The sequence below is a fragment of the Empidonax traillii genome, unplaced genomic scaffold (genome assembly GCF_003031625.1).
Source record: "Empidonax traillii isolate 1590-97213 ecotype Southwest subspecies unplaced genomic scaffold, ASM303162v1 scaffold696:size366466, whole genome shotgun sequence".
Taxonomy (NCBI): Eukaryota; Metazoa; Chordata; class Aves; order Passeriformes; family Tyrannidae; genus Empidonax; species Empidonax traillii.
Genome location: NW_020955889.1, coordinates 177,391 through 198,020, shown reverse-complemented (window position 1 = coordinate 198,020; position 20,630 = coordinate 177,391). Strand labels below are relative to the sequence as shown.

The 20,630-nt window shown below is 35.9% G+C and overlaps 1 protein-coding gene across 10 annotated transcripts in view; it reads left to right on the top strand.

Moving 5' to 3' along the window:
- SLC4A10 (solute carrier family 4 member 10) overlaps nucleotides 1–20,630 on the top strand; it is a 150,201-nt gene that overhangs the window by 58,488 nt on the left and 71,083 nt on the right. For all 10 annotated transcript variants that reach the window (XR_003573047.1, XR_003573048.1, XM_027899938.1 and 7 more), the window contains 2 exons: nucleotides 6,382–6,528; nucleotides 15,992–16,130. Coding sequence is in view for 8 of the 10 variants with exons in the window: in XM_027899938.1 (XP_027755739.1) it covers nucleotides 6,382–6,528; nucleotides 15,992–16,130 (286 nt within the window). In the remaining 2 variants the exon portion in view is untranslated. The remainder of the gene's footprint in view (nucleotides 1–6,381; nucleotides 6,529–15,991; nucleotides 16,131–20,630) is intronic.

Below are 20,630 nucleotides of genomic sequence, written 5' to 3'. Positions count from 1 at the left end.
CTGACAAAATTCAGTTTACATGGATTGCTTACTGAAAGTCAAAAAAACCCTGCAAGCTAAATTAGAATATAAACATCACTAGCACAACACAGAATATGGTACAGAAACTGAGGCTTTAAACTTGATAAACCAAAAATTATTTTGAAACATAGTAGAGATGTTTTGTATTTAACAACATGTATGAAGATTAATTCTGATAGTAGATGTCCTGCTGATCAAAAAAAAGTGAAATTCCAGAGTATTTAATTATTGCATTTTCAAAGCTATTATAGTAGTAATTATTTCTTTTTAGATTTGTTCTAGCTTGTGATAATAATTTGAAAATTATTTTAATGAAATTTTGATTAAATACAGTTAGTGTGATTGAACTCTAATCTCCATGTATGACTTAGTAAAAATCTGAGCGGCTGCAGATATTTAAGGCTTTTATTCTCAGAGACCGGATATTTTTTATAGAAATACCGTCATAGTAGACCTGTCTGTCACTGACAGTATTTATCTGAAAATCAGTAGGACTTAGCAGCTCACAGGACTGAAAGAACATAAATTTTATTAACCTGCTAGCCTTGATTCACCCATGCCCCCACGCAGAAGTAAGTGAGATTTGAGTTCTGCTTGGTCAGACAGGAACATGGACCAAGATCTCCCCTCCCTTTGGCTTCCAGGATATCAGAACCTTTTGCAAATAATTCGTTACTGTGTCAGTGAAGATCCTCTGCTCCAAGATTCCTTGCCTCTGCTTCCCTTGGGTTCCCTCTTCATCCTGACATTCACTTTGACCTATCTCATGCTCCTTGCAGCATTAGGCTTGGAGTGGTACAATATAAGCTGTGGAAGTAGAGTTGCAGAGAGATTCAGCTTAGTTTGTGTCTGTACTGTTGGCTTTACTAGTACAGAATTCTTTCATTTTGTTGCCTACCAGGTATTAAATACTCCAGCCTGTGCCATTTGTGATTCCTAAGACACATCTTTCTGTAGTGCCTCTCATCTAGTTTTGTTTCCTTTTTCCTGTTTAGTTCAATATTCCTTGAGATCTCACTTTTCTCCTGAACTTGACTGTTCTTGCGCTCTTGTCATGGCAGTCACCTGGTTTGGTCCCTTTGTGTGGGTCTCTTGTCCCTTCCCAAGAGGCTCTGTGTTTGTGGAAGGTGGTTCACCTTGAAGGTTATGTTCATAAAATCTATTTGAAAGTTCACATGAAGAATAATGAAATAATGAAACCAAACAGGTATCACTGTGTTGGTTGAACACCAGAGTCTTTTGTTGATCATAAACTGTGCTTGTGAAGTTTGACTTTGCTCTCAGCTTCACAGACAGGAAATGTTTTCCATATTTGTAGGCACTAATATTTCAAAATATTTCACCTTGTGAAATCCTGATAGATGAAACTGACATAAACCAATTTGCCACAATTGGTGAAAGCTGCAAAATTGCAGCATCAGAAGACAGAAATATTCAGTTTTTAACATGCAGTTGAACTAGTACTGAGCTTGCTTTTTTCTTTTTTTTTTTGGTTGTTGCTAATTTAGAAATATAGGTCAAATTCTTCCCTTCAATAACCACAGCTTCACTTTCCATCAGTGGAAAGAGCTTGTGTGTCTGAGGAGGTCCTTTTACATTCTATGTCTGCTGACTTTTTTTCTTTTGTCTGGCAAGGTCTGAGACCTTGTAAGACTTTTTAGCCCAGCCACAACCTGGAAAAATCTTTTTGTTAAAAGGCAATATTTGCTGGGAGAGCAGTAATTGATTATGGCTCTTTAAAAGATCCTTAACTTAAATGAATTCGGTGAAATGCTCTTATCCTCCATGTTCAATATGTCCTTAATGCTATCTTGGGCCAGGAATATTGTTTTAATTTTTTTTGTATATAATTTCTGTTGTAATTTACCCTAGAACAAAATTGTGAAGGTTTTCTTCTCAGTTCAAATTTTAGCGTGGCAAAAAGATGAAAAATGTGTATTAGGCAAACCATAACTGCAAACAGCAATGTAAACTGTTGATTTAGGAAGGGTTGTTTTTTCCTTTCTGCTTTCTCTTCAGCTCTGCCTCCCTGCTGCACTACAATAATGAATCATGAGTCATGTACTCTCTACTCCTACACAATTCACCATAATCACTTTTTCTCCTATAAGGAAGAAGGCAATTTTTTTAACTCTACATGAACTGCTGTTTTTTTGAGAGGATGGAAAATTGCATTTGGTTCAGCTCTAGCTGGCAATACGTAAGAGAGGCTTAAAGGCACTGAGTCATTTTTTATACCATAGCTACCAACTTGACTGGTTCACTAAGGAGCTCCTAAAGGACCCACTTGAGTCCCACATGCCTGGTGTAACATGGAGGCCTGAAAGAATTTCCATGCTGAGAGAAGTTTACTCCTCTCCATGGTTTATGTTACATTTAATTTATGTTACTATTTTAAAAATCAGAATTAATTTAGATATTTGAGCCGTAGGATTCATCTGGTCTTCCTGAGCTTTTTCAGCTAACCTTAGATTAGCATCAGTAGTGTTTGTCATAGAAAGACTATTACTTTGTTCGTGCAAAAACACATTCTGAACTAAAATGTTACTTTATTCCAGATGTGTTGCTTGGAAAGCTAAACATAAACACATGCATAAATATTTTCAGCCTTAGGATTTAGGAGCAAATAATTTTTAAAAACAGGACCTCTGAGAAGCATTCAAAGCATTAAAACACTCCTTGAGTTAAAGTATTCTAAGGATTAAAGAAATAATAACCATTGTTATAAAGCGTTCTTTTTAATTTTTACAGGATTACATTAAATCCAAATTATATTATAAAATATTTAAAAGAGATCCTGTTAATTATAATAAATTTTGAGACAGATGAAAGTACATATAACCATATGTAAAAATCAGTAACTCCCCTAAACTTGTGAAGAGAAAGTGTATTGTGCTGTAAATGTCTTCAGTTTGTGGAGGTATGAATTCATTGCCCTAGAAAAGATAGTTTTGAAATATACATTATTAATGTGAATATGTCTTGCAGAGACATTTCTCAGAATAAAATCTAAGTAGAAGGGTTGTTTGGGGTTGCTGTGTTCCAAAGCAGAAATCATTCCTTACACCTAAATTTATTTTAAGAACCCAATAGCAAATTAACCATCTACAAAGGCAGGCTCAGAATAGCAAGCATTTTCTGCATATCCCTAGAAAATGACAGAGGTAACATCTAGAAATGGTTTTTAGAACCTGACATTCTGGGTCTTTATAAACAGAAGCTTACCCTAGCTACATATCTTATTCATTAAATAAATGGAAAGAAAAAGAAACATAGTGGGATCTCTAAAACTCTGAAAACACATAGCCCATTACAACTGATGGTGCTTGATGACTTGAGTTAGGTACTTCTGGAAATCCTGTTACAATTATTTGAGTGGATGTGACATTTCAAGGGAAAATGGAGATGGAGAGAAAGTATTTGTAAATGCTTCCCTTAATTTAGTGGAATTAATATCTTTTTAATGGAATGCTAAGAGTACAGATATTTTTGCCCCAGTGCCTCCCATTCTTTCAAACACAATTTTAACACAGTAAATTCTCCCCTTTGGTAGGAAGAACACACTGTTGTGCTCACCTCTTAATTCACGTCTAAATTCTATATGAGAATGGTTGTTAGATTGTACATAATGTCAATGGTATGTACCCCGATGTAACTTACAGTTGTTACTATTTCCCATACTTTAGTGTCTTCGTAGCCTTGCCAAAAGAATGAGAAATTATGTCTAATTGAGCTGGGCACCGTGGAAACGTATGGCAGAGCAGAATTATTTTACAATATTTAAGCAATATTCAGTAATTTTTAGTCGGCATCCTGATGAAATAAATAATAAAACACATACATAAAAGTTCTTATAGATAAATGAAATAAATGCCCTTATACAATTAGTTATAAACTATAAGGATATCCTGGACAGTGGATATCCTGGTGGATATTGACGTCACCCAATTATAGATGCTCTTTTTTTTGGAAAATATAGTCAGTTTTACTGAGATCTGTCCTGCTCTGATTTGGAGACTGCAGGGCAACCTTGTGGTTGGCATTCTGGTCTTGGGAAATTTACAGAGCTTGCTGAAAACTCTTATTTAATAATGGCATGGACAACTGGTACATGAAAAGTGTACATTACATTCTGGGCTCTAGTTCATAGTATCTATCATCAAAAGGTTACTTGAAGTAAGGTAATTCAATCATTGGATTTCTCTTATATTTCCTCCCCCCTCCCCATCATTCATTGTCATTTTGTCAACAATTTAGAATTCATTACTGTTTATTTTGTTCCCAGCAAGTCTTTTTTTTGCTCCACAATTGTGCTCTTTTAATGAACCAGAACTTCTTATCTCTCAGATTTTTTGCTTTTTGTTCTATCACTTTTTTGTAGGAAACTGTTGCTTTTCCCCCGTCAATTTCTTTTTCTCTTATTTACCTGAACCTTCTTACAAGGACAGAGAGTCCTTCCTACCTTTATTGAAGCTGTGCCTTGGTAGGACTGTTGGTCTCAGAAGGTTCACACAGAAAGAGTAAAATCCATTTCAGTTTCCAGATTCCTGTTTTCCTTTCAGTGTGCGCCGATTGTGAAAATAGTTGTGACATTCAGACACACACTCACAAATGTTCTGGCACCGTTTCCCAGTTAACTGAATAAAGAACAATCTTGACTAAAGTCTGGGTTTCAGCCCTGGAAATTAATTGAAATGTGAGTCTCCTCCTGTGCATTTCCTGATGCAGGTACAATCTGATCACTGAAGTGACACAAAACTAGGATAAGCACGCCCACTTCTATCACAAAGCAGCAGGAATTTATTAAATTACTAAATTAAAAAATCAATCTATTTGTACCTTTGGAAGTTATTAAAGTCTTAGGAAAGGTAACCCCATTCCTTTAAAAATGTTCTTTTGGGTTTTTTCTCCTGAAGGAATGGGACAAGGAAGTGTTAAGTACTACATTACTGCTTTCCTTCAATAACTTTTTAATGAATTCTTTTTACTTAGTGCATTTTTTCTTGTTTCGTGGCCCACTGATTGAAATGCATTTGAAATACACCAAAGGCAGCAGTTCTCTTCAAGTAATTTCTTGGGTTAAATGTAAGAAGCAAGAAGAAAGAGGTATTTAATAAATAAGTAAATACATAATTTTTAACTTGTGGCCATTGCTTTAGAAAAATCTCCCGACTCTACAAGAATAGTCTCTCAAAAATTGATGCCTCTGCTTTCTAGTCTTCTCTACATGGATCAAAGTTGAGAAAGTAGCTAGTGTGGTGTCCAGAGTCTTTTCTCTAGATTTTTTAGCTGTGCCTCTGCAGAGAGCTTCTGTCAGCCTTGAATTTCTTTAACGTTTTGTGACACACACTGCATTGCTGTGTTTTCTGTCCCCACTGGAGTCTCTGTAAGATTAAAGATCACGTGCTACCTTAGCTTAATGTTTTGGGCTTTTTCAGATGATTGACATTGGTGAATGATTACAGCAAAGCAGCAATTATTCATGAGCTGTGTTATGTTCATCTCAAGGAGAACATAAATGTTATTTAAGATGAGTAATCTGGACTATGTCTTTCTGCTGAGTAAACATAGGAGACCTGCCTGTAATGAGTCATGATTCCTTTCCCATTTGTTCCATTTTGTGGTTCTTTCTGCAGATTTGTGCTGTGTTCTCCCCCTTCTAAACGCTTTACTGTGCTCTGATCTTGTTAGCCCACATAGCTAAGAGAGCTAAATCTTTTGGGCTTGATAGCAACATAAGATTTCTCAGGCTTGAAGGCAGCAGGCATGCAATGTGTACCTTCTTATATATTAAAAAAAAAAAAATAGAAGAAATTTAATCAGCCTAAGCTACTGGCAATGTATTTATTATATGAGCACATATAATTTTTTTTTAGGTCTCTCTCATTTTTTTTTTTTTGATTTTCCCTTCAGTGAATTTCCCACAAGAATTCTGTCAAGGTTTTAGCTCATAAATAGGAATGAGTTTGGTAAAGTTCTTGTACACACAAAGCAAACAGCAACTTTACCAAATGTTCAATCTGAAGAGATCCATGTGTCTCTTCATTTTACTGTTTTGGAAGACATTTTATAGAACACCTGTCTGGCTTTAATGAAAGTTCACACACAGAGATGCAAATTTTAAGGAAAAATATATAAATCTGGCACTGCATCATAAGAACTTTGGTACTGAGATTTTGCTCTGTGTCAGAGGGTTATATATCTGTGATGCTCAATCATTATTATTGTAATCAATATTGTTATGACTATTAATATTAGAATAATCCGTATAATTATGGAATTATAATAATTATTATACCATTAATGCTATTAAAGTTATTAATATTGTTGTTATGTTGCCATGGCCCCTTTTATTTACAGGCCATCGAACATTGTTCATTGGAGTTCATGTGCCGCTGGGTGGAAGAAAAAGTCACCGACGCCATAGGCACCGTGGACATAAACACAGAAAGAGAGACAGAGAGCGAGATTCAGGATTAGAAGATGGGAGAGAATCTCCTTCTTTTGGTAAGACAAATTTTATTTTTGGATAGGTCTTTTAATAAGAAACATCAGTATGATTATGCATATGTCCTGTTTCCAGATGGACATGATTAGCAGTGGAGTTTTGGGGAATCCACCAGAGCCTCTGTCTCTGCTGACATTTGTTCCTTTAAACAAATCCCCTGAAGGACAGCAGCTGGTGGCCATCAATACATGGGAAATCTCAGTAATTTCTAGCACTAAAGGAGCACTATAGGAGACTGTCCATAAATGTCCTCAGAAAGGTAGATGGCCACCACCACTGAAAGGTGTAAGCAGTTCATGGCACCAGCTGACCTCAGTGGAGGCTCCGGAGTATTTGCCCCGAAAACATAGAGGAGTTGTAATTCTTTACAATTAGTTTTTTAATGATGTTAATGTTACTGAGCCTGCAGCATTTTATCAGATTTGAACTGTGATCTAGATTGTCTTTGCCTTTTTCCTCATATGACACTGTAAATGTGCTGTTGTCAGATGTGTCTTCTAACTGAGGACTTGAGGGCAAACAGGAAAAAATACCTTTCAATAAACAAACCTAATATTAAACTCCTAAAATTCTCAAAATTTTAAATCAAAAAATATTACAGAGAACATAAAAAGATAGTCATGAATAAATGAGTCAAGCTTTGTCTTGAAACACGTGAGAATATTATCCACTGCTCAAAAATAAGAAGTGCATGTCCTGAAATGTCCAAGGCTATAGTAAGTGTTGACAATATAATGGAAGCATGTATAGAAAACAGTTTGGTAGTGTGTATTTAAATCATTAGGCAAATGTGCCAATGTAATTTCAGGTTATAAAATAGTAATTAAAAGAGTTTCTTTTAACCAGAAGTTTGTATTACATGTGTAGAAAGCTTTCAAGCAAGTATAAATTCTGATGGTTAGAGCATGAAATACTCAAATCTTGCACAATGGTTTATTATACTGAGAATAGAAGGCAAGACTTTTTCAAACTTAGCAGATATGAGTTATGTTTTGAAGGCTAAACAGTGGAGAAAAAATTGGCTGTGGTGGTTCTGTCTGGAATGGATTTCAAATGTACAAAGACCCAATAATATATGGAAACCAGTTTCTTGGAAAACAACAAAGTTCATAAATTATTAAAATAGTTTTCAAAAAGAATATGCATATATACATATAAAGTCAGATTAAAAAGAAACAATTGAAAGTTACGTTAGCCAAGAAGCAAAATATCTTGAACTATGAAGTACTGTCTTCTGTTGAGTCATCTGGTTTTATTTAAGTGCCAGTATGTGACACATTTTGGCTGAGAACTTAGCTCTGTTCTTTCAGCTTCTGGAGACCTAGGCTTGTGTCCTTCTTAACGTCAAAAGTAAAAAAAAAAAAAAAGAAAAAAGAAAGAAAAGAAATTAACTGTCTGAATCTGTCATTAGTAGTCTTTGGGAGTTGTGCATACAATAAAATACAGTGTTCAACACTATTCTGTGTTAAGTGTAAATCAGCCTATATTCAAAGGATCTGTGGAGTATCAGTAATATGAAGAACGACAGTTTTGAAGCGCATTTGTAACTTGATGTTCAGTGCACTTGTCCTAACGTGAACCTGATGAAACAACTGCAGGTCTGCATTTTTTGTGAATCACATTTTCACTTGTAAAGGTATTATAAGTACCAACTAAGGAGTGTAACTAAGTTATGTCACCTGGCAGACATGTTAAAGGCTAGAAACATGCAAGTCTTTTCTGGATTCAGAATCCTGAAGATACTCTTCAAAGTGCTTGGTTGATAACAATTCAAAGAATCCAAAGACATAACTACGAGTCTGGAATTATCCAATATTTTCACCCTGAATCAATATCCAAGTAGTAAAATTTGAGGGGTTTTCCCCTAGTTTATCCGACTTCTGGAAGTTTGGCCAGTGAACCAGACTTTGACAGCCTTGGTGTCTGTCCATCCAGGAAGAAATGTGGCATTCTGTAGACAAGAGTGAAAGGGATTTGCATAAAGAAGGCAAATCCTAAAATTCTGCAGTGATGGTGGGGTTATATACAGAGCTGGCAGACAAAATAATACAGAGATTAATCTTAGTCTATATTCACATCCTTGCTTTTGCTATGATTTTTCCTTACAGGAGTTTCAGACAGGTTGTTGTGCTGCCTGGGGAGAAGCTTTGCCTTTATAGAGGATATAAAAATAGTTTTCTTATCCTATATTTGCACAGAGAGAGAAACATATACTTCCCACACTAAATCTGAATCCACTAAACCTCAGTAATGCTATCGTTCCCCATGACCACAAGGCTGTAACAGTAACCAGAGGCTGAAGGAATTTGGAAGGAAGACATGCACTTCCTTCTCCTGATGCATAACTCAGTGAGGGACTGTATTGTGTGAGAGAGTAGATCTTAACTAGTCCTTTAATTTAGGAATTTAATTGAGCACACAGAAATGCTTAGCTCCATCTCTCTATAGACACCTTTTAATGCATTTCTGCTGAATAGGAGAAGGCTGTATGCTGGGGAACTGAAAGGAGGAGGGGAAAGAAAAAAACCTTTTGATGAGCAGGTGCAAGAAGAAAGATACAGAAAATAAGCACTGTGAGACCAACAGACAGAAAGCAGTGCTTTGAAGTAAGTCAGAAAAATACATAAGGATTTTTATGATACAAGAGAATAAATTAGCAGTGTTTTGAAGCATTGAAGTATGAAAGGAGTATAATAAAAGCAAGAGATGCAACAACTGAATAACAAAGATTCTGGAACAAGTAAGGACCTGAAGTATTCAGACATGAAGTGCTCCAGACTGCTCCATTAACCAAGCACTGGATAAAACATTACTTTTTTGTCACTATTTTTAACTGTATAATTTTGAACTTAATCTGTTTAGTACCATCAGGTGCAGATCTTGCTCTCCTGTCACTGCTTCAGGGAGCTGTGCAGTGCACGATGTGCTGTGGGACTATGGGGGCCCCATGCAGGGTGGACAGGTGCCACCAGGTTCATATCCAGTAAAAAACAATTTCCTAAACTGTTTTCTTTGTATCAACATGTCTAGAAAACACCTGTAGTCAGTGTAATGCCAATAGCTGGAAGCTTTCTCATAATTCCTTCAAATCCTGACTGGGGAATCCGTACCAGCTACTTTTTGAGGGAAGGTTTCTGAAGAGAATAGATTTTTTACAACATTCTGACATCACTTCATAAGCTTTTTTCTTTTTTTTTTTAAATTTCCTACTGTTACTTTTCAAAAATAACCCAAATGTTCTCAGTGTGCAGATTCAGAGATAACTCCAGAGTAGACAAATAAAATGTAGAATATGTAGTTAGTAGAATAAAAAAAGAGTCCTGTCATCTGGGGGCACAGATCAGTTACTCAGGTATGGGTTTTGTTTTCCCTACACCTGATTCTCACTGTCTATCTGTTGTCTCTTGGTGAGAGGGTCTAAAAGGTGTTTCTGTTTTGCTAAAATGAGTTGCCTGTGAACTGCACAATTTGCAGATTACATGGCTTGCTCATGTAGAGGCGGTTTTTTGGGTAGTAAAAATTGTAAGCTAAGTGATTTCAAGGTCTGGAGTTTCACCATCTTGCTTCTTAATTTTTCTGAAGGAGAAATTCAGTGAAATTATCCACTCTAGTTAAAAATGCAGTAGTGTTATTTGCTTTATTGGAGAGGTTCACTGTTCCCAGCTGAAATGCTGCTGTTGTAATTAGGGCCCTAGTTTCATGCCAGCTTTAAGCTCCCCTCCTCCACAGCTTTCCTTGTGGGGCAAGTGTTGTGGCTGCTCTTTGAATTAAATGAGGGAATTGATGCAAATGGAAACTAATTTGTCAAAAAAAGCTGCTTATGCTTGGAGCATCTCCTTGGTGCTGCTTGCTGGGAGGGTGGTGGGTGATGGTGCCTGTGAGCTGCAGGGTCACAAGTTCCATCAGCTCTGTGGGTTGTGGTGGCACTGCAACCTGGTGCAGATTTCCCTTTGGCTGGTAGAGTTGTGCTTGTTTGGTGTGCATGCGGATTTTAGTGGCAGTTTCCAGTGGCTTTTTTGATGTCTGTTGTTTGCCTGCAAAACAGCTCCTTCGTACTCATGAGTTAAAGATATTTGTGTTGCTGTTTTAAAATGTGGTGGAATATGAAGATTTTATCTCTGAAAAGGGTATCTTTAAGGACAGGTTTATTGAGGGTTAAAGTGAACGTAGCTGTGAGGACTGGACTTTGCAGCCTCTTGTAGAACTGGGCACTACTGGGACTTGTGGAAGGTTTGATTTGTTCTTTTAAGAAATCTAGCTTTAGTAATCCCTAGTTTTAAAGAGGCTTAAATTTGTAATTCATGATATTGGATGTGGAGGGGCCACAAGAGCAGCCCTGGAGGTGAGCCTGACAGAGGACTGCACACACAGTTCAGGAAAGACTCCCTGAAGGTAATGCAAACCAAAAAGTGGATTGCAAAGGGGAACTTCTCTTGGTTAATAGAAGGGCTTTAAGAAAGTATATCGAAAGGACTCAGTTGTCTGTATTTGGTACCTAATCTCAAATGCTGAAGGGCTATTAGTGGGGTAAATTTAATTATTTGTAAGGAGTGTGGCCGTTAAGAGAATTCACCTACCCTTAACTATGGCTTTGTATGCTAAAGGATGAACTTGGAAATTTAAATCTCTGGATAGCTGGGGAACAGATTGCTGCAAATCTGGATTAAAATAATGTATCATAACTGCAGTTTTAAGAGTCTAGCAAAAAGAAGAGAATTGAAGCTTGGTAATTGCCCACACTGTCAGATCCAAAAGATGTCATTATTTGTCATAGCCCTGGGTTGATGGAAACAATTCCTGTTTGCTATTTTATGTGGACTTTGGTAATGCAAATTTAGTTTTATTTTTTTACCATATTTTCTAATTAAAAAAAAGAATTTGTGGTCCCTGCTTTTAGTGTTTGCTGAGCTAAGGGTCCAATCTGCAGAGGAAGGAGGTGGGGAGAGAGCCCCCATCTACCACTTCTGTGGTGAGCGCAAGCAGGAGGATGATGAATGTCTTTGAATGATCCTTTCTTCTCTCTGATCCTGTGACTTTTTCACACCATTTCCCCTTGGCTTGTAAGAGATTGTTATGGATGTCAACTGTGTTATAGCTGTTAACTCCCTGTCTGCAGTCTGTCCTATGCACTGAGAAATTTAAAAAAAAAAAAAAATTGTTTGTAAATTTAATATTTCTTTAATGTGAATATACAAGAACATGAGGTGTGGATTAAATCTTGTATATGATGTTCACTATCTTACATGAACTTCTAAAATGAAAGTTTTTTTTAGCATTTAGCATGTTTTCTGATGTTGAAAAAGTAATTTTTCATTACTATATCTCCTGACCCCAGTAAGAAGTATTGGCCTGCTAATACTGCCCTTAAATACAGGTTCGACAGGCTTGGAAATACCGAAACCTGTTCTGGCAAGTAAGCTATGAGAGTGTTACCAGAAATACATTTGTGCACCCTTTGTAAGTTTATCAAGAGCAGAGGACAGAATTTGGATACATTTTATATGTACCCAAAGCTGTATTTCTGCACATGATATCACCTGGGTGAACTGTGTGCATTTCTGGCTGATGGCAGCGCAGTTTGTCCCAAAAGAAATCCTGGCACTCACTGAGGAGGAGATGTGCATTATTCTGACTGGTGTAGCAGAGCAGAATGTTCGCTGGGCTAAATTTATGTGAAGGGACTGAGAGTGGTCCTCCTTTGTGACCCCAGCCAAATTCTTTATTTTACCTTGTTCCCTTAGGCGAGAGGGAGCAGTCCTGACCCAGAATTGTGGTTGCACTTGGGGGTGTTTTAAATGGGGGAAATGCCAGTTATGATCCTTTCCTACATGTGTTTTCTAAGGTGGGATGGTGACATAGGCCACTCTTTGCTCCTATCTGCACTCAATGCTATTCCAGGGAACAGCTCTTTGTTTTGTCCTCTGGAAATTGGGTTATTGGTATTTCTGGCTTTCAGAGCTGATGTTTTGGCATTTCTGTACCCTCATCTTGTGTTTGTTTTAGGGATGTTGATGACTTTACAAAGAGTTATAGTAGTCACCTGACAGTTATGTCAGGTTTCTGCAGCACTGAGTCCCACTGTGAGTTTGTGCTTTCAACAGTAACTTATCCACTAGGTCATAATTTTTACCCTTTTAACAGTGCAGTGGAGTTGGCCATATTTTTAAAGCTGGTGTACTCAGAATTTCCATACATACAATGAATTTGAGGTATCAGGGGTAGTTTGGAAGTCTGTGTGAGTGCTGCACAGATGGTGTAAGCACAAGCCCAGAGAAACCCGTGTATAACACGGACTCTGGCTGGAGGCTCCTCTGGGCTGGTGGAGCCACAGCAAACAGAAACGTGCTTCAACTTTTCCTGACTGGCATGGCTAATTAGCCAAGCAGGAGTGGTTGTTTATAGTACTCCTACTCCTGTTGTGTATCAGACTTTCTGCCCAGTCCCAGCTGGTTCCGGAGGGTTTTCTGAACTGGTGATGAGCTTGTTACTTGAGAGACTCATCAGCTACTTATTGTGAAACTTTAAATTCACACTGCTTCTGATATATCTGATATAAAACAACTGCAGTAATAAAAATACTAATGTAACAAAATAGTCCCACTCAATTTTTTAAAGATTAATCCAGATTGCTTTCATTACTTCTTAGGAATAGCAATAATTGTATGAAGGATTTTTTTTTTTTTTATGCTGGCTGTACTAATTGAAGTAGGGATAGACAAAAATAATATTCAAGCCAATTTCTGTTTTCCTAGACTGCAGAATACATTGAGTGTCCTAGTTTGCAAATATTATGCTTCTAGACTGAGGATTAAGTTATCACAGTTTGACAGTCAGCAATTGAAGTGTACTTCCATGCTATTTTTGAATCACATATTACTAATTTTCTATATAACATATTAATGACATATTTGGTATTTATTGCTCTTATGAATAGAAGCCAAATCCATCTGGCATTGCTCAAGAGTAGTCCTGTTAACTCAGTTTTATAAGTAGAACCAACAGATCTGTTGTTTTTGTTATTATTTTCATATTGTTTAATTCTCATAGAGTTTTGTCCTTGAAATAAAATTATTGTACTATAAAGCAAGTGAAAACTTTTTTTTTTTTTTTTTTTTTGGTTTCCAGCTTGGTGTCTCAAAATGAATCTGTGACTTGCAGGTTTCAACTACCAATAGTAATTACAGCAGTAAAGAAATGTAGCCAGATAGCTAGTGGCTTTTTTTACTGGTTTGTTAACAATTTAGTAATTTAGTGCATATTGTGTCATTTCTATAGATGTGGTGTTTAGGGGCATGTTTTAGTGGTGGACTTGGCAATGCTTGTTTAGTGGTTGGACTCGATGATTTTAGATATCTTTTCAACCAAAAGATTTTGTGATTCACTGTTGTTTGTCATGAAGCTTGTTACACAGAAAACCCAGTAAGAGCAAATTGCTATAGTAAGGTGGTTCCTTGTTACTACTCACCTGACTTCAGGAGATTTCTGATCCTCTGCTGTCTTTCCTATGCTGAAAGCATGTATTTGCAAGAGTATCATAACTGTTATGAAACTTCAGCTCTGCTGTATAACACTGCTCATTTATTACTTAATAGTAGCAGTTGCTGTAAATCAGTTCTAGTACTGATTTTATCAAGAATACGGGATGTTCCTGGCAATGCTTGTTCTCAGATTATCACTGCAGTCCAGCTCTCTACCAAAGTAGCTTGTTTTCCATGTTCTGTAATTAGTCATGCACTTGGCCTTTGTAAGTTCGTATCTCATTGCATTTTGTCCTTTCGGAAGACAGTCCTAAAAAGTTGCACACTTCTTGACTAGGGTGTACTTTCTAGTCTCACATTAAAAAGAAAGGTAGAATGGTTCTAAAGAAAAAAGAGGACTGAACACTGAGAGAGAAGAGAAAGCAAAGAAGGGGTCAAGTGGAAGAGTTTGTTGCTGTTCTTTAATGATTCACGAAAAGTAATTTCTGACTCCTTAGCTGTCCCCCTGCAGTTCCATTCTCTAGAGCTTAGTAGGGCCCGAGCCCATGTCTTTCTGCCTCTTCTGCCTTTTTTCTTCTTGGATTTAATTTCCTTGCTTTGTGAAGGAGTAAATAGGCTTGACTGTACTATATCTTTACACTCTGTTTAAGCAAATAGACCTCAGGTGAAAACTGTCATGTATTATTTGTGTTTCATTGCTATAGCAAGTTTAGTACTACAACCAAAAAAGCTATCTCTATTGCTGAATTTAATTTTCTTTGTCAGTAGCCTATTTAATTTGTTTTGATCAGTGATGTATTTGCTCTTTAATTAGCATTCAATGGGTGCTATCATCTCAGTTTCTCCAGATTCAAAGAGTTTGAGGATCCTATGCAGGGATACCCTTCATTGTTAGTTGGAACACCCGAGGTTGTCTTTACAGTTATAGAACAGAACTTCATTTAGACAATGTTCAAGGAATTGCTGAGCTGTTCTGCTGATAATCAGTTTTTCAGTTCGCTGGCAACTTGGCCCCTGTCACTGTCACAAAGGACTTTTGGTTCCTTTCAGAAATTTAAAATACATTAACACAATAAGCAACTATGTATCTCTAAAGAGACTGAGTTTCATCAGAGTTCATTCATTTGAGATTTGCACTGAAATAAGCAGATAGGATTTCTGTTTTTTAAGACAACATTTGAGCTATGAACATTGAATGTTTAAGATGCTCTGTGAGCTTTAGAATTTTTTAAAATGATATGAGAAAAGAATAGTATGTCTCCAAAATCTATTTAGTGGTCTGTGCTGAAAGCTTATGAAGAAGAATAACCAGCAACAGTATTGTAAGGGAAAAGAGAGACAGGAGGAGTAAAATGCAGAAGTTGGGACAGATTAACAGCTTGTTCATCTCAAGCAGCCTAACCATGTAGAAACAGTTAACAGAGGAGGATAGGATGATAGGTATAGTGATGTATTCCTTTTCATGTTTGCAGTTGTATACTCCCATTAGACAGATTTTCCTTGTCTTTTTTTTTCTCGTACTAAATACAGCAAAGATTTCACATTTAGTATACCAGCTTTTGGAGCTGAGATAGATCTGTAGATTTAGACCTATGAAGTTGCAAAGTAGTTTTTTAACACTGGAGTAAAATACTTTTTAACACTGGAGTAAAATACTTTTATCAGTTATATCTATGCTATGCTTTTTTTTTTTCTGGGAGATACCCTTCCAACTTCCAATAAACCCTACTTCTCTACATGACATTCTGTCATTGGATGAGTTTTTAAATAGCATAGTAGGCAATTACAGTAAATGAAGAGGTCTCAATCTGAACGTGTTCATGTATAAATGAATGTTCTTACAGCATAACTATATTTTTTTTGTGTATGTGGCAGTAAGTGATATGGGTGAAAGAATCTGGATGATCTCATGAAATGTTAAGTATTTGTTTGCTCAGGGCAAAAAAATCGTTGTTTTGGACTTGATATTTTTATTTTTCTCTAGATACCCCATCACAAAGGGTGCAGTTTATTCTTGGAACAGAAGATGATGATGAGGAACACATTCCTCATGATCTCTTCACTGAGCTTGATGAAATTTGTTGGCGTGAAGGAGAGGATGCAGAGTGGAGGGAGACAGCAAGGTGAGTGTTTTCATGACTTTTTACAAATTATCTTTAGGTATTGGTGTATTGAAGAATGATTTCAAAGCTGTAGCAAGCTCAGGAACAGATTTTGGATATAAAGCTTAATAAAACCATAATTTTAATCCTTAGACTGCTAGTATTACAACAGCATTCGTCATTTCCCAGAGCCAAATGTTTTCATCTGGATTTATGAAATATAGGTCAGAGTGAATATCAAGGGAAAAAATTAAACATACTATTTATAGGAGTTAAAAATCATTGGTTTTATTAATATTTTAGTTTATAATTTTAATAAATTTTAAAACTTCATATTTTTTTGAATCCTCAAGAAACTGATAAAGCTACCATCATATAAAGATTAAAGCAAGAAATGGGATTACTTTTGGAGCAATAGAACTTCTACGTATTCTATCAATAAATAGTTTATTTTGAGAATGTGTTCAATTATTTTATTTCTGCAAAATTAGTGTGAAAGGCTGTTGAAATTGCATTTCTGCTTAAAAAATAATACTGGAACAGAACTTTTTTTTTCTTTTTTTATTGTGTGTTTTTTCATTGAGCACTGAAATAGGAGAGGATTTGCTTAGATTCATTAAGAGTTTACATTTCCCAGCAATCCTTGGTTAATTTTTCTTCTTAGAACCTTAATTCTTTCTCTCCCTCCCAGTTGTTGACAGTGTTTTTGAATGGTGCCCAGAAGTCTTCAGACCACATCTTTGATGTCAGTGGGATAAAAATTGCAGAATTTCTGGAAGGATTTTGTGGGGAACCGTGTATGTGTGCTGTCTGACGTGAATATGTGTGTTAGTTTTCCCTGTAATATTACTGCAAGTTCCTGCTTTCCCAGAGGGCCAGTGAATTTTCTATGACTTTCCCTTCCCTTTTCTGTCCATACGAGGCATAGAAAGCTGCTAAATATAGATCTTTATGTGTATAAAATTCTCATATTGGGATTGTGCTACAAATGGAATGTAGTAGTGTCCCTTAATAATCTACTATTACTCAGACAGAGAAAATCTAATCAAGGTAATCATCTGCAGTGATCATGCTGATTAGGAATACATAGAACATACCCCCCTAGGAGGAGTATCAGCTTCTATTGTGATTAAAAATTAAAAATCACTGTCTTACATTATTTTTAAGCAGGGAAATTGCAACTTCTTTAGTTCAACTGAAAAAAACCCAACGCTTTGCAAATCATCAAAGAATTGTGTTGCTGAAAAATCAGAACAATTTTTATTAACAAGTTGTTCTGATCAAGAAAGAATTAGAAAGGAATAGGTGAAATATATTTCTGTTTAGGTTGATCTGTCTATATGTAGTCCCCAATTGTTGTTTAGGAAATAAAGAATCAAAAATATTTAATAGAAGCAAGATGAAATATTCAAAAAGGACAGGAAAAAAACAACCAAGAAGACTATAAGTTTGGACCTCAGAAAACACAAGAGTGAAGCATAGCATGTAATAGTAAAAATTTCTTTAGCTTTAGAAGTAAGATGGAAACAAAGAAAGAGTGGGTTTGCCATGCAGAAAGAGCTGGTCAAGATAAATGATCTTTTTCAGTTTGGATACCAAAATTTCAGACTGCATTTGTCATGAGGTAGCTGGCTCTTTGAAAAAGAGGAGATGGCAGGGAAATAACCAAACTCAAAATGAAGACAAGAATCAAAGTGCTTTATCTGTGCAAATAAGAGGGTGCAATAATTTCCATCTTAGAAAGCTGAAAGAACATGTATTTTAGGGGTAGGGTAGTTCCTGTCATTTTGTTGAGTCTGTCAGGTATATTGCTGTACTATAGCAAACACATCAATGCTATTTCAAGAAAGGATAAAAATGATCGGGACAATCCTTATTGTCCAATTTCAGAGCCATACAAGACTCAGAACAAGACTTGAAGGAAAGAAAAAATGTAGATTTGAAACTAAGTGGAAAATTGGATAAAAAGCAATATCGTGGTGTATCATGTCAGACTAAGCTAATAATGCTCTTTAATTATCTAATTGATTTTTGGTTTTCAGACAAAGAAAAAATGGATCTAATTTTTTTTGTTTTTAAGTAAAGCATTTGATATGATGCAGCAGTGGAAATTTATTACTTAAACTGCGTTCTAGTGTAACAATTCTATTAGCGGGTCAGGAACTGAAGAGGTGCAGCAGGTCATGCTGAAAGATTATGCTATCAGTGTGAAAGGTAGTGACAGCTAATTTCTTGAGAATTAGTCCTACTAAATAGCTTTACTATTGAATGAAAAAATAGGATTACACTAATGAAACTTGCTGATGATAAGAAATTAGGAGGTATTATTTCTGTAGAAATAGATAAAGATACCATACACAAGGAACAAGGTGGGTTTGAGTAAGTAATAGAAAAAGGTTGGTGTTTAATATGAAAGATCATTTGCTTACAAACTAATACAGTGGATCAACCTGTGGTTGATTCAGGACTTCAAAATTATGGATTTGATTAAAGCATGGTAAGGGGAATATACACCCTGAATTTGTTGCAGTTCCAACCTTATTATGTTTTCCAGCTGTGTGGAATGCCACTTGGAAGCATTTGTAAATCTCATTGTCTGACTTCAGATGTTGTTCCAGGTAGATTGTGTTCAGTGAGAGTGATAGCACTAAGTGGTTTTATATTCATTTCACCAAGCTCTGCATGGATTGAAGTGCTGGGTTGACTGATGAAGTACATCTATATCTTTGTAATTTCAGTTTGACTGAAATTATACACACTTCTGAGCCTTAGAGGTTTGAAAAAATACCTTGAGCAAACTGCCTGAAACTCTTTGAGACATTTTGTTCTTGGTTGATCAGAAGAATAACATAGCTAAGTTTTGAATTTTGGTGTTCTTTAGGTCAATCTCTTCTATTTCTGTTTAATTTATTTGGAAGAGTAAGTCCTTTTCTAGTCTTTTTTTTTTTTTTTTTTTTTTTTTTTTTTTTTTTTTTTTTTTTTTTTTTTTTTTTTTTTTTTTTTTTTTTTTTTTTTTTTTTTTTTTTTTTTTTTTTTTTTTTTTTTTTTTTTTTTTTTTTTTTTTTTTTTTTTTTTTTTTTTTTTTTTCTCAGCAGTTAGGAGACTCCAAAGCTTGCCATTTCTCAGTTTCCATAACATTTTGCACGAGTAAAAGCATTCCTACAGGTTCATTAGTAGGAGCAAGAAAGAAAGTGCACTGGCCTATTCCATTCCAGGATCTGATTTAGGCTCATCCACAGAATTAGCAGAATGAAATGAATAGCTTGGTTTTGTTGATGTACTGTTAGAATTAATTTCCCCCCCCCATTAATTGATTTCAAGCCAAAAGAAAGAGATACCTTTTAAAATCAACAGTCTTACAGAAGCTTTTGTATATGGCCCAGCTATACCACAGAGAATGCATGATATATAGTTTCTATTCTGAAAAAAAATATTTCCAGTAAGTTTGTGGAGAAACACACTGAAGCATAACAATTGGAGTTATCTTATACATCCAGTAGTATAGCTGAAAATTGCAGCTTTTTGTTGGGAAACAAATTAATGTGTCATAGCTGGATAGTAGTGCCTGGTTTGTGACAAGTTTTACCTAAAATATTGGGTCTCATTTATCTGCTAATATCAACTGAAAATATCTGGAGAACATCGCTATGTTTATGGAACAGAAAAAATTTCGTAGTAAGGAGAAAAATGAAAAGACACTTCGGGACCACCAGGAAAGTGTTTAGGCTTGAATTTTAATGAAAATAGCACAGCTAGGGAAATAAACCTCTGTCCATAATTTAGAAAGTAAATTGTTATTAGTGACTAGAAAATGTATGTGCTATGGAAACTTATGAAATGCATTTTCTCTGAATCAAAACTTTCCTCTGAAGAAACTAAGTCACAAAACTCTTCGGTTCCTCACTTGTCCTTTTTTGCTGACATGCTTGTTTACTTTGGTTCATTTTCAAATCAGTGTAGACAGGCACAAGCTCATGTGGAAATTTATACAGATTGTAGGATTACATTAATACCATTGACTGTTAAGCGGGTTCTGAGTACAGACTCCATTTCCCTGCTGCAGACATACTAGACTAAAATAGAAGAAGTTCAACTCACCCACTTCATATTGTGCAGAAAATGTTGTAACTAAGTCAACAATGAAGCATGTGCACTCTTTTATTGATGCCTAAGAAACTGATAAAGATGGCTTTACAAGATGTAACATATGCATGTGGTGTATGTACACACATGCCTGAGCAATATTTTTCCTGCAGGAACTCACCTTGCTGAAACTCTTGTTGGCAAGTTTTTTTCCAGCATGTATTCTGTCAGAAGAACTAAACAGTATGATGGATAGACCTATGCTAGTCTTCACCAGTTTAAGAAAGCCGTAATAATGAAGGTGCTCTTCTATGCAATCAGACGTAACTAAGATAGCTCTAAATATATTCCAAGCATGTGGGGTATGTGTGACACAAGCTCAATATACAAATGGTTGGTGGTGTTTCCCAGGAAATTATTAAAGGCTTTTATCTATCA